General features: G+C 35.0%; 2 protein-coding genes across 5 annotated transcripts in view; one reads left to right on the plus strand and one right to left on the minus strand.

Moving 5' to 3' along the window:
- The window catches only part of LOC115209402, a 215593-nt gene that overhangs the window by 108361 nt on the left and 92581 nt on the right, over nt 1-14651 (plus strand). For 3 of the 4 annotated variants that reach the window (XM_036508717.1, XM_029777809.2, XM_029777800.2), the window contains one exon: nt 5458-7943. The exons of the other annotated variant lie outside the window; for it this stretch is intronic. In XM_036508717.1, the coding sequence (XP_036364610.1) occupies nt 5468-7690 (2223 nt within the window). In that variant the 5' untranslated portion in view covers nt 5458-5467 and the 3' untranslated portion in view covers nt 7691-7943. Of the gene's footprint in view, nt 1-5457; nt 7944-14651 lie in introns of those variants that run through there. 4 annotated transcript variants of the gene reach the window in all.
- The window catches only part of LOC115232382, a 137672-nt gene that overhangs the window by 88937 nt on the left and 34084 nt on the right, over nt 1-14651 (minus strand). The window lies entirely within an intron of this gene.

The raw sequence follows: 14651 nt of genomic DNA on the forward strand, positions 1-14651 counted from the left end.
ATAATAATAATAATAATAATAATAATAATAATAAAAATAATAATAATAATAATGATATAATAATAATAATAATAATAATAATAATAATAATAATAATAATAATAACAGACGATGGATTATTATCAGCTCATTACAGCTGTTTCTTACTAATTTTTTTTAATTCGAAGATGAGCGCAGGTTTATTCAACCCTACCTGGTGCATATTCTTTTATTTTTTATTTTTTATTTTACTTGTTTCAGTCATTTGACTGCGGCCATGCTGGAGCACCGCCTTTTTTTTAGTCGAGCAAATCGACCCCGGGACTTATTCTTTGTAAGCCCAGTACTTATTCTATCGGTCTCTTTTTGCCGAACCGCTAAGTGACGGGGATGTAAACACACCAGCACACAAACACACACACATACATATATATATATATATATATATACATATATATATATACATATATACGACAGGCTTCTTTCAGTTTCCGTCTACCAAATCCACTCACAAGGCTTTGGTCGGCCCGGGGCTATAGCGGAAGACACTTGCCCAAGATGCCACGCAGTGGGACTGAACCCGGAACCATGTGGTTGGTTAGCAAGCTACTTACCACACAGCCACTCCTGCGCCTTTTCAAGTATGCGATTCCATCTGAATCTTTATTATTATTGCTATTATTATTTATTGTCTTTACTCAGCTTCTAACGCTGGAGATATGCTACGGTGTCAGCTGTTCACTCCCAGTAAACTAAGGTAACACCCCCTTATTTTTCGAGTACCATCCGGAGTATTCGAGCGGTTCTAAGCAGTGCTGTTTTTTGCAAGTGCTCCACCCTTTTTGCAGTCTCTATTTGTTCCATGTACTTCTCAAGATTTTTACTCACTGTTCAATTATTGGTACTACTACCACCTTTTTCAGCGCTCACAACTGCTTAACCTCCCAAGCTAACCCGTCATAGCAATCGACTTTTCTTTCTTCTTTATCGCATACCTTGTTGTCAGCTGGGCAAGCTATATCTATGATCCAGCAACGTCTGATTTCTTTCTCAACGATATTCGTTTGCTTTCTTTCTCAATGAACACTATTATTATTATTATTATTATTATTAATATATTTAAAAAAGGATTGACATAACTCTTCCCAAAGGTAAACAGTCAAGACGAAGAGCGCGATTCGATTGTAAGATATTTTATTAGTTGAACGATATTTCAAGAACATGGTTTCAGACGCTGATTGATCGTGTCTTATCTATAATAATAATAATAATAATAATAATAATAATAATAATAATAATAATAATAATAATAATCTGCGGCCTTAGATATTCTGAATGATAAATGGCAAGAAAAACCTCTCTATGGCAAATACCCAAAGAGAGCGAATAATGCAGATATTGACAAAGCCCTGACCCATCAATGGCTAGTGGCCTCTGGCTTAAAATCTGAAACAGAGGGGTTTATCATAGCAGCTCAAGATCAATGCCTACCAACAAGAAACTACCGGGCCAACATATTAAATACCAGCAGCAGTCCAACGTGTCGTGTATGCCGACAACAAAATGAAACCATTGATCATGTGGTCTCCAAGTGCAGTCTTCTAGCGCCTACAGAGTATCTCAACAGGCACGATAGAGCTGCACAATATATTCACTGGGTAATCTGCAAAAACCTGGATTTACCCCATGAAAAAAACTGGCGGGAACACAAACCACCCCCAGTGCTTGAAAATGACCACATCTCACTCCTCTGGAACTTCACCATTCAAACTGACAGAAAGATAGATGCAAATAGGCCAGACATCATATTGAAAGACTTCAACAAAGAACATGCCTCCTCATTGATATGACTGTCCCAATCGATATAAACGTATCTGTCAAGACCTACCAAAAACTGAGCAAATATAAAGATCTTGAAATAGAAATCAGCAAAATGTGGAACCTGAAGACTAAAACAATACCTGTTGTCATAGGTTCCCTGGGAATGATAGCAAAAGGGGCTGATAGCTACCTAACTCAGATACCAGGAAACCCCAAAATGGCAGAAATTCAAAAGGTAGTGCTCTTGGGAACTGCTCATATCCTACGCAAAATACTTTCTATGTAATCTCAAGGTTTAAAACAAACATTTGTTTTCTTTTTTTTTCAGACATCCACCAGTACAACACAAAAAACAACCAAATATATGGCACACTAGGCATAACAACAACGTGAACTTCCAGCCTGTTGTCTCTTGAGGTCTCCGGGTGAGACTTGGAGCCAACTTGTACAAATATAAAGCAAAATCAAACATAATAATAATAATAACAACAACAATAACAACAATAATAATAACAATAATAATAATAATAATAATAATAATAATAATAATAATAATAATAATAATAATAAAATTATTGTATACAGTACTCAGGTGCACCACAACTTGTCAAACGTGCGTATAAAGCATCTGCAGTAATGTACAAATGTCTGGAAAGTGAACAGTGTATGACTCAGATACATGCTTGCATATGTATGGAGGGGAGAAAATCAGGTGTAGTGATGGCCAATCTCAAGAAGCATGGAAGTTTTGAATGATGCAGTGCTCCGACAACTGAACGATATTTCAACAGTACGTCTGTCTTTGTCAAGTTCAAAATAAGAGGTGAAAAAAATTCAAAATTACAGAAATTTAAACGTAAAGTATGAACGAGAGCAGCCAGCGTCCACACGTTGATGGGATAACATCATCAGTTTTTAAGTTACGATTTTATAACAGGTGAAAAGAAAAAGACAAAAAAAACAGAAAAAAGAAGACGACAGAAAAAAGGAAAGAAAAGGAGAGAAAGAAGAATATCTAATCAAACAGTTTTGTATGAATTTGATGATATTCTCCTGTCATTTTATTCATTCCTCCAGGGCGTGATGTTAATAACCCACAAACATATTTCTCCTCATGCATTTTGAGAAGTGAAAGTGAAGCAGATTCAGAATATTTTCTGAGAATATGCACTTTCAAGTCTTCTTCATAATTGCAGCGAAATGTTCGGCAAATTCTGTCGAACTACTGTTATTGTGCCTGACGTCGAATCTGAGCCCATTAAACCTTTTGTTTAATTGTTCGAGATGCCATTTATTTATTCGAAAATAAATGTCATCTACATTCGTAATATTCTTTTCTGTAATTAGTATTATTATTTATCATTACTTAATTAATATAGTAGTTTTCAGTCAAAACAATAACAATTGCTACAGTCATGACCAAGATTCCAAGAACATGGTTTCGGACGCTGATTGATCGTGTCTTATCTATAATAATAATAATAATAATAATAATAATAATAATAATAATAATAATAATGAAATTATTGTATACAGTGCTCAGGTGCACCACAACTTGTCAAAAGTGCGTATAAAGCATCTGCAGTAATGTACAAATGTCTGGAAAGTGAACAGTGTATGAGTCAGATACATGCTTGCGTGTGTATGGAGGAGAGAAAATCAGGTGTAGTGTTGGCGAATCTCAGGAAGCATGGAAGTTTTGAAGGATGCAGTGCTCCAACAACTAACAACTGATGCCGGCAGTTTGTTCCATGCTTCAGCAACTCTTAGCGTGAAAAAATGTTTCCGAAAGTCATGGAAGGAGCTGTGCTGTTTTCTGACTTTGTAAACATGTCCACGGGTGTTAGACAGGTGGAGTTTGAAGAGGTGCTCAGAGTTATTGTTTGTGAGATGGTTAATAATTTTATGGGTGTCTGCCAAGTCAGCTGCCAGACGTCGGGGTTTCAATGTATCCTTGCCCAGGGAAGTAAGGCGTTCAGAATATGGCAAACGCCTGATGGAGGGAATTCCCTTGGTTGCACGTCGCTGAACGGCTTCCAGACGATATGTTTGTGCGTGTGTCTGTAAATGCTTATGCCCGCGTGTGTGTGTGTGTTTGTATGTATGTGAATGAGTGTGTGTGTGTGTTTGTATATATATATATGTGTGTGTGTGTGTGAGTGTTTGTTTGTATGTGTGGGAACATGTGTGTGAATGTATGTGTGAGTGTGTGCATGTGTGTGTGTGGGGGGTGTATGTGGGTTTGTGTGAGTGTTTGTGTGGGCGTGTGTGTGTGTGTTTGTGTGTGCATGGGTGTGTAAGTATGTGAGTGTGTGTGTTAGTGTGTGTGTTCGTGTTCATGTGTGTGTGTGCGTGTGTGTACGTGTGTGCGCGAGTGCATGTGCGTGTGTACCTTTATATTTGCAAGTGGTCATTCGAAGGTCACTGCTCCATCATTCGTTGAAAGAAAGAATTTGAACTAAAGATTTATAAAACTTGTTTCTTTTAATGAGATTCTTTATCTCTATAGATTCACACACACACACACACACACACACACACACACACACACACACACACACACAGATACATACATATATACATACATTTTCAAGAGACGTCATTGATGTCTGTCATTGTATTGAGAATGATGTCCCTAAAGTAGAAAAATCTCTAGCAACATTTGGGGCTTGTTTGAATTGAATAAATTGATGTCGCTGTGGTGGAAAAATCTATGGTTATTTAGCATTAGAGAGAATCCATTCCATTTTAAAAGAAGCTGTGATGTTTGTAATTTGAAAGACAGCCTCTTCTTGCAAGACGGCAGGGAAGTGGAGAGCCTCCCTGTATTGAGTGTTCCGTACCCTTCTTAGAAATGGGCCCCCGATATCAAAGAAGCGCCAATATCGATGGGTCCTCAAATATCGCGTGGGATCCCAATATCGCGGGGTCTGCCAATATCAAGGGAGCTCAGGAGAATTGTCCTTGGCACCCCTATAAACAGTGCAACATAGAATATCCTCTGCCTGTTACAAGACATTCAGTGAAGCATGGACTCGAAAGTCCGCATGAGAACACAGTGCCACTAAGAAACTTTACTAATTCAAAATTATTCCTAGCTTCATACATCTGCGTTTTCAATTCGAATATGGCCTCGTTCAAATGTCATTCCAGTTTCACAGGTTTTCATACAATTATTAACATTTATAAATTAGGAACAGAGTAAATCCAAAGATTGATTGCAATCACAAAATCCTCAAGAATTCACTAAACTTTAAATTAGAAAATATTACAACAAAAAATAGAGAGAAAGTTCGTTACAGCAAAATATAAACAATTCCTCTGCCTCGCTGGCCACAATACTTCTTTTTATTAGAAAAATAAACAATAAAATAGATTTACATTCAGTTTATAATGAATACTTTCCGGAATTTCTTGCAATTAAAAGTTTCTCAGAACCCATTTAATGGTAAATGAGGAATGAATACAACAAAAATCAATGGAGAAATGGAAACAACAAAACAAGATTTCCTGGGATATATCGACCAAAATATTTATGTATATTAATTAATTTACATTTTACTTTAAATAAATATTCTCCATTTCAAAAACTTACAAAATGAAGAAAATACATTATTCTTCATTAATTTGACTTGTTCAATCTTTCTTTATTTACAGATAACCAAATATGGCTGCCATGCAGACGATAACAGCAGCGACCAGTTCTCTTATTCTTTCAGTCATTCTTATTGTCACACTGACATCACTAAACATCGATGCGAAGGAACTCGACAATGATTGTGAAATTCAAATTTCTCCCAATGTCAGTGAGATTTTATTTCGTTTAGTAAAATTAGAAAAAAAGATTTTCAATTTTGAAGTTCATTTATCTGATAAAAAATTTGATAACCTACTAAACCCTATACCTTTGGATTATTTTGCAAATGCGAGACATTTTACCTGGATTCCAGATGAACCAGATGGTTTAATAGCATATAAAAAGTTTTTCTATGATTTCTCAATTCACTCTTTTAATTTGTTAGATGTCTACATTGCTAATCCAAGGATTGATATCAATATACACTGTAGAAAACAAAATATCCAGAGACATGATTTAATATATTTGATTTTCGAGGAACTGAAAAAAATCTTATTTATCCCTAAATTGCATAAAGGAAAATCTGGATACATGTGTTTTTATATAAATTTGTCTTATGATATGAAGAAGAACAACCCTAGCACCCTTGAAGCTTACAGAAGAATTGGTATAAACCGAGAGATACTGAAGAACTATTGCTGTGAGATCTATAAAAATGGAACCTATGTTTATCATCCCAAATCTATTTGTTCGGGAAAAATCATTGAAAATGCTATGTTTGTCAATTTTGAGAACATCGTTGGAGCCATTTTGTGGGCTATATTACCATTAATTATTAGCTTTGTATCAAAAGCTAAATTACCTTCATATTCCCGTCAACTCAGTCTGCGACTGTTTGCTCAAGATGAATTCTTATTTACAACTAAAAACACATTGCCACACGAATCAGAGTGGATCAATGAAAGCAATAATATTTACACATTCTCTCATTTTCTGTCTTGGTTGTTTTGCTTTCACCATTCCACTCTCTTAGCCTCAAGGCTGAGAAGATTCCTTTGTATTCTATTCTCTCTTTCAGTAATTTTCCTGGATCTTTTGATGCATTACTTCTTTTTGTATGAAACGATAGAAATACTTTTCCAAGATGGTATACCATTGGGACATCGCGCCTTAATATTAGGAATCCCAGAAAGTTATGAGAACACTGATGGCTTTTTTGGGGGTCCGTTTGCATGCTTAATCAGTTACGTATCTTTCAACTTTATCCTCTTCGTTCTTCCCAGTCGTTTAAGCGAGACTATCGCTTATAATACATTACATCAAAGATCCACTTTCACGTTTCTCATTCAAAATAAGAGATTATTAGAGAAGTATGGCAATTTAAATGTTTCTACTCTACAGGATTATGATCTACTCTATGCAATAATGAAAGCTAATATTTCTACTGCTTTAAACCCAAATTTCTGGCATTTAATAATTTATTCTTGGATTAATCGTATAAAGCAAACTTGGTTTTATTACGAAAAGAAAAATATTTTCTGCCAATTCATATTACTTTGGTTTTTCGTTGCCATTACAATTCTATTTGTTGTATTTTCTATCTGCGAATTTTTTCTGTGTCTCCTTTATTACGGAATCCCAACTGTTTATTTGATTTTAACTTTACCAGCAAGTTATTTTAGAGTTTATATTTTCCCCCAGTATTTGAATCCTAACTATATTTTCAAGATTATTTCTGTAATTCTAACTATTCTATCATTGCCGTTTTATCTATTATGGGGACTTTATTCAGTCTATATATTTCTTACAAGTTTTCAAGCCCTTTGCAACTATGTATTTTCAATAGGTATTGCAGTTCTTGCTAAGCCTGGTACTATTGGTGATATATGGTTTGCTGTAATGTTTTTTGTCTATGGTACTGCAGTTATAAAAGCTATTCAGAAACAATATGACTCTATACTTGTTCAGTCTAGAAATTTAACCCAAACTATTCGCCCGAATTTAGTTCAGTCAAAATACGGAGAGGAATTCATAAATGCCAAGCTGTTCAAGACGATTGTTAACCATCATTTTCCATTGAGATACGAGATTGGTAAATCCATTATAAAACTGTTTCTAATCGTATCTTTCTTCTTTGCTTGCAACAATGTAATAAATCGAAATGACTTGGCCTTATCAGCATTCACAAGGATTACTTTGATATTGATGACGTCTACCATCCCTCAATTATTGTCAATAATCAATGCTAACATTCATCTTGACAGTTCCCTTTTAGATAAAATTATTGAAACAATTAATGTGTTTAAAGAATGAAATAAATAACGAAGGATTTTTTTAATTAATCAATAAAAAATAAATAAATAATATTTTACTATTATTCTTTTCGTTTTTTTTATTTGTTTCAGCCATTTGATTGCGGCCGTGCTTGAGCACCGCCTCTTAGACAAAGAAATCGACTTTGGGACTTATTCTTTGTAAGCCTGGTACTTATTCTGTCTGTCTCTTTTACCGAACCACTAAGTAACGGGGACGTAAACACGCCAACATAGGTTACCAGGCTATAGTGGTGGGGGGACAAGCAGAAACACATAAATATATACATATTCATATACGACAGGTTTCTTTCAGTTTCCGTCTACCAAATCCACTCATAAGGCTTTAGTCGGCCCGAGGCTACAGTAGAAGACACTTGCCCTAAGTGCGACACAGTGGGACTGAACCCGGAATTATGCGGACGGTTGGGAAGAAAGCTTCTTACCACACAGCCAAACCTAGAAATTATTTCATCTTTTTTAAATACATTGTAAACTTTTAATAAAGCCGATCTCTATTGATATATATATATACAGAAACACAAAAAGCTTGACTGAAATATATGTAAAGTGTTACACATACCCAGCATCATAAATATGTACATGCATATGTATGGTAAATATACATGCGTAAATATACATATATATATATATATATCTATATATATATATATATATATGTACGTATGTATGTATGTAGTATGTATGTATGTATGTATATGTATGTATGTATGTATGTACGTATGTATGTATGTATGTATGTATGTATATGTATGTATGTATGTATGATGTATGTATGTATGTATGTATGTATGTATGCTTTCACGGCGCCGTTTTTACAATCCTGTAAATAATAATAATGGTATTTTCATATAAGCTCAGAGCTTATGTCGATCACCGTGCAATGACTAAGGAAAATAGTCTAATAAAGGGGCATCTAAGCCCTCGACAGAAAAAAGAAGGCTTTCCTATCTGCGTGGGGGTCGAACCCACATCTCTACTCCTATGCAGATAGGAAAAGCTTTTTTCTGTCGAGAGCTTATATGTCCCTTTATTAGACTATTTTCCTTAGTCACTGCACGGTGATCGTCATAAGCTTCAAGCTTATATAACAATACCATATATATATATATATATATATATATATATATATATAATATATATATATATATATATGTATGTATGTATGTATGTATGTATATATATATATATACATCTATATATATATATATACATCTATATATGCATATATACATAAGTATATGTACATACTTACATCTATACGTATATACATATGAATATGTGGGAACAGTACGTCACGGAATGTAAACATAACAAACGAAATACCAATACATGGAATATGAACTTTCTTTGCAAAAACGAAAGAAACAAATGGAAAACAAGACAAGTAACATAACGAATGACCCTTCATCAGTTGTCGGCTGTTTTTCTAATCCGTATTTCGAGCAATTCAACGACAAGATACGCCTTCGATAGAACACTTGCTCTCACGAAGCAATTTCTATAAAATTTGGGATTTTGTGGTGATGTGGCCAACGCGGAGAAACAAGCTTGGACAGGAGACAGACAAGAATACGTCTGATTCCTTCAGCTGCAACAGAAAGAAAGAGAAAGAAAAAATATACGAGTGTGTATATACACATATAGATATATAGATATGCATGCTATTTATTAGAAACAAAGATTTCTGTTAAAACCCCAGGGGGATAACTTTACCACGACGACTATTATCATTACTGCTGCTAGTTATTGAACTGCTCCAGCCACTGCTATAGAAAACAGTCTTGACCACACTACTTAATTTACCATCACGGACAGTAGTAATTTGCCATCACAGACAGTGCCACTAGTAATGCCACGAAAATTAAAGGAAATTACCTGCTCTTGCAGGAAAAAAGAAAGTAAACTATGAACGTTTATTTTAATAATTTTATTAATAACTTTTTCTCTACATCTTCCAATTTTTTGATAATGTTTTTCAAAAACCGAAACATGTAAAACAAAAACATTTTTCTTTTAATGTATTTATAAAAAGAAATACAAATGTATCTAATTTTCGTTCTTCTTTTTCATATATATATAGGGGTTGGATGAGTCTAATGGTGATTACGAATGTACGGCAGCTCGGAAAACTCACTCTGATCATTCTGTTAAGAAAAGAACTTCTGAATTTGTTGGTGAGATCCAGGCCATGATTGACAATGATGCCTCCAAGTCAATCAGGTCCATCACCAGGGACATGGAAGTGTCTGAGTTTCTTATCGGGCAGGTAGTGCATGAAGACATTCAACATTCCTCATACAAAATGAGAAAAGGCCACTTTTTGTCCCAATTCCTCAAGGACAAGAGGAAACACCGTGCCACGAAGCTTTTGAACAAACCCAGTCATCCCCTCCAACTGAACATGCATTGGTTTTTCTCAGACGAGAAAAAATTTCTGCCAGGATCAGATGGTGATAAAATTCAAACATTCAGCCAACATCCGAGACTCAACTCGGAGGCCTACATCAAGTGCATGGAGGAGGTAGTGCTGCCCTGAGTCAAAAGAGTGGCTGGTGGAAGACCCGATGTTTGGCAACAGCACTCTGCACCATGCCGCATAAGCAACAGTACTCAGTCTTTCCATCTCCTTATTCGTTTACTCCCTTCCTCTTTTTTGTCATCTTATTGATATATACCATTCTCATTTTCCATATTTTCCCCCCTTATTTTGTCTCTGATGACGGAATATCTCGTATTCGGGGAGATATCCCACAAACAGCTGTAAGATCATGAATTTCTTCCTGTAATAATATTGTATATGACTTGAGTTGTTTGCCATTATGCGTGACGTCCTGTTATATATATATATATATATATATATTATATATATATATATATATATATATATATATATATATATATATAAAACTGAAATGCGTTTTTACCGCTTGGATCGCTCCAAAATTTACAGGGACATGTAGAATGAGGTGACGATGCCCGTGGGCTACCTTAGAATCCCTATCTTAAAAGGTGTGGTTGCTAGGGGCCATCTTCCTCACTCACGCTATTTCCTCCTTTCCCTCTCTTACTCCCCTTCATATTAACTTTGAGAAGTCCACTCCCGTTATTTAATGTATTCCCCTCAACTCCCTTTCACTTTCCCTTTATAAGTTCATCAGACGGCTTTCTTTGATGTATCTATCTGCATTCATATGAGAATTATCATCGCTACCAACAACACACAATCATGAGAACAAATATTATGAATCAGATATTCATTGCGTTCATTTATATATGTGTGTGTGTGTTCGATATATAAATATGTATATATAATGTATATATACAAAGTGCATATATCTGTATTTATGTATATTAAACTTTTTAATACTTTTTGATAGTTATATATATTTTTAAACAAATTATAACTATAATTTAATAATTTTTATTTTAAATTTAAATAATTTAAATTTTTCAATTTTATACATTTTCTATATTATATTTTTATTTTTATGTTTTTTTTTGTTTTTTTTTTGGCCTATTAGTGGTTTTATCTCTAATTTAATTTATACATATATATAATTTGTATATATAATGCGTGCGCGCACACACATATATATATATATATATATATAATGTGTGCATTATGTGGTCGGTCGGTTCAGCTGAAAATATGCACACCTATGAACCCTTTCGTTACTATATTTCTGACCAAAATACCCCTTATGTGTTTCAATTAATTTCTAACATAATCATAAATTTAGTCTGGTTTCATTAAACAACTATAACTTTTTTATTTATCGATATATTAATCTGATTTTTGGAAGATAATTTAATGAAATATTCTCAACCAATTCTATACTATAATTTTTGTCACAAAGTGACTCTAATTGCAGGTAGATACAGGTAAATTCAACAAAATATAAAATTATTAAAATTTTGTTCAAACATCGCTATAGAAAATGGGTTATTAGCTAATATTCAATTGGGTATACAACAAAATTTTACGATAGAATTTGTTATTCTGGGTAACTTTCTGATACCCATGATAATATTTATGGCAAAATAGTCTTAATTTCATTTAAGGTTGTGGGAAACCACTTTCTATCCTTTCTTTCGCTTTGTTTATATTTAGCGTAACGGTTCGTTTCCGCCGTAATGATTTCAAATAGGCTCATTGGAAAAGTAAAAAGAAATAGTCTAAAGCTTTACTCTCCTGGGAAAATCTGTGGCTTGGTCCAGTTTCTTCAGAAAAATCACCGAAAGAAACAGTTTTTCAATTTTCACTCCATTCAGGTGCCAATTCATTTTCTTTATCGCTGTCGGAGCTCTCGAATTCACTGTTTTCACTTTCGGAAAATGAAACATCAGATTCATTATCAAATACCACGTGCTTTTTTTTTTCAGTCATAGAGTTAGATTTATCAAGGTCTTCAGTAGAAAATCCTTCGAATTCTGACTCGCTGCTTGATATGATGAAATTCGTATCCATTTTTTGTCAGAATTACAAAGTTTGAAAACACAATAGGAACAAATTTTGGAAAAAAATCTCCCATAATTCACGGAATTAAAATTACACTTCGATCGTTGTACAAAACTGTAGTTGAACTGTTTACGAAGTATAATCACGTGTTTTCACGAATGTAATAAAGAGATTTGCTCTGATATTCTCATTTAAATATGAATAGGTAAATACGGACGGGTTTGGGCGGTTTGGTCACATTAACCAAAATTTTTTTCGGGCGGCTTTGGGCGGTTTGGTAACGAAAGGGTTAAAAGTGCTGGCAAGTTTGCATGACAACTATTTTTTTCCTCAAATGAAAGGCATGACCTCTAGGAAAAATTTCTCATCTTATAAAATGTGGCCCCAGTAGACCCGAATGAAATCGGGTTATATTAACCAAAAGGTAAAAAGGGGTATAAATGGGGCTGGAAGGGGATTAAAATTTAAAGGAGCGAGTGTTTAGGAATTCTCTGTTACATCAAGCTAAAAAATTTGCGCCAGCCTTTTAATCTTCAATGTGTTGCCGTCCATGATGAAGAGGTTTTGAATGCTTGCCATAGTAAGTCTACTGTCGTGAGAAAGAATCACTTCAAAACTTGGTGTTTACGAATTTTCTTTTCCATCAAGTTCAAAATTTTACGCCAGCCGTTAAACTGTCAATACGTTGCTGTCCGTCGTTAAGAAATGCCAGTCATGGTGACTCTACTATCCTCAGATTCTATCCCTTCAAACTTTGCTTTCCAATATTTTATTATTTTTATTCAGCTCGCAAGTTCGTCTGTCCCTTTTAAATGTTAGTGTTTTGCTGTCTGCCTTGAAGCAGACATTTCCGTTGTTACTGCCTGATATTTATGATTGATCTTTCTAAATATTTTATTTCTCAACTTACTCAAGATCTTTTGTTGTTTATAAATGGGAGAGAAATAGATAAAGATAGAGAGTAAGAGAAAGCGAGGGAGAGTCCGAGAGAAAAGAAAAGTAAGAGAGTGGGAAAGTGAGAGAGAAAGGAGAGAGAAACAAAGAGGGAGAATCATCATCATCATCATCGTTTAACGTCCGTTTTCCGTCCTAGCACGGGTTGGACAGTTTGACCGGGGTCTGGGAAGCCAGGAGGCTGCACCAGGCTCCAGTCTGATCTGGCAGTGTTTCTACAGGTGGATGACCTTCCTAACGCCAACCACTCTGTGAGTGTAGTGGGTGCTTTTTTCGTGCCGCCGGCACAGATGCCAGGGGGGCTCGCAGCAGCAACGATGGTTGGTGCTTTTTACGTGCCACTGGTACAGAAGCCAGTCAAGGCGGCGCTGCAATCGGCCACGTTCGGATGGTGCTTTTTACGTGCTGAAAGGAAGCAACAGAAAGTAACAACCACACTCTTACCCGCGCGTAGAGCGGGTCACCTTCAGCTAGTATATATATATATATATATATATATATATATATATATATAAACATGGTGCGGTGAATAAACTGTTATCTAAATTAACACAAAAATGAAAATAACACTGATGTCTTATTTTAACAGATATATTAACCAAAATTACATAAAGATATCTTGAAATACTAAAGAGTAAATATATTCAATAAAATCACAATTGGTTTCAACCACTGCCTTCAGATGACTTCGGAATCTCCTGCAACTCTTCTGTACGGTCTCCTTGTTTAAGTTGGCGAATGCTGCCATAATCCTTGCCTTCAGTTCATACTTGGTAATACAATTGTTTGGCAGCCTCATGAGGCTGCTAGACAATTCCTGCGACCACATCACTCCTAAGGTCTGGCCACCTAGTTCCCCAGATTGCCATCCACTTGGCTATTATGTGTGGGGCTCAGTTGAGCGAGAAGCCAGCAAAACTCCTTGTATTACCAAGTATGAACTGAAGGCAAGGATTATGGCAGCATTTCCAACTTAAACAAGGATACCGTACAGAAGAGTTGCAGGAGATTCCGAAGTCACTTGAAGGCAGTGGTTGAAACCAATTGTGATTTTATTGAATACATTTACTCTTTAGTATTTCAAGATATCTTTATGTAATTTTGGTAAATATATCTGTTAAAATGAGATGTCAGTGTTATTTTAATTTTTGCGTAATTTAGATAACAGTTTATTCACTACACTCTGTGTATATATATATATATATATATATATATATATATATAACAAGACGTCAAGCATAAAGGCAAGGCAAACATTTCAAGTCATATACAATATTATTACAGGAAGAAATTCATGGTCTTACAGCCGTTTCTGAGATATCCCCAAGTATGTGATATTCTGTCATCAGAGATGAATAGGGGAAAAAAATATGGAAAATGCGAATGGTATATATCAATAAGATGACAACAAAGAGGAAGGGAGTAAAAGAATAAGGAGATGGAAAGAGAGAAGAAACACGAAGCATAAACGTTCATAGCTCAACTTACCGAAGTTATGGAAGCCAAAGCAGGAGTCCTTAGGTGC

Source organism: Octopus sinensis, linkage group LG1 (genome assembly GCF_006345805.1).
Source record: "Octopus sinensis linkage group LG1, ASM634580v1, whole genome shotgun sequence".
Lineage (NCBI taxonomy): Eukaryota > Metazoa > Mollusca > Cephalopoda > Octopoda > Octopodidae > Octopus > Octopus sinensis.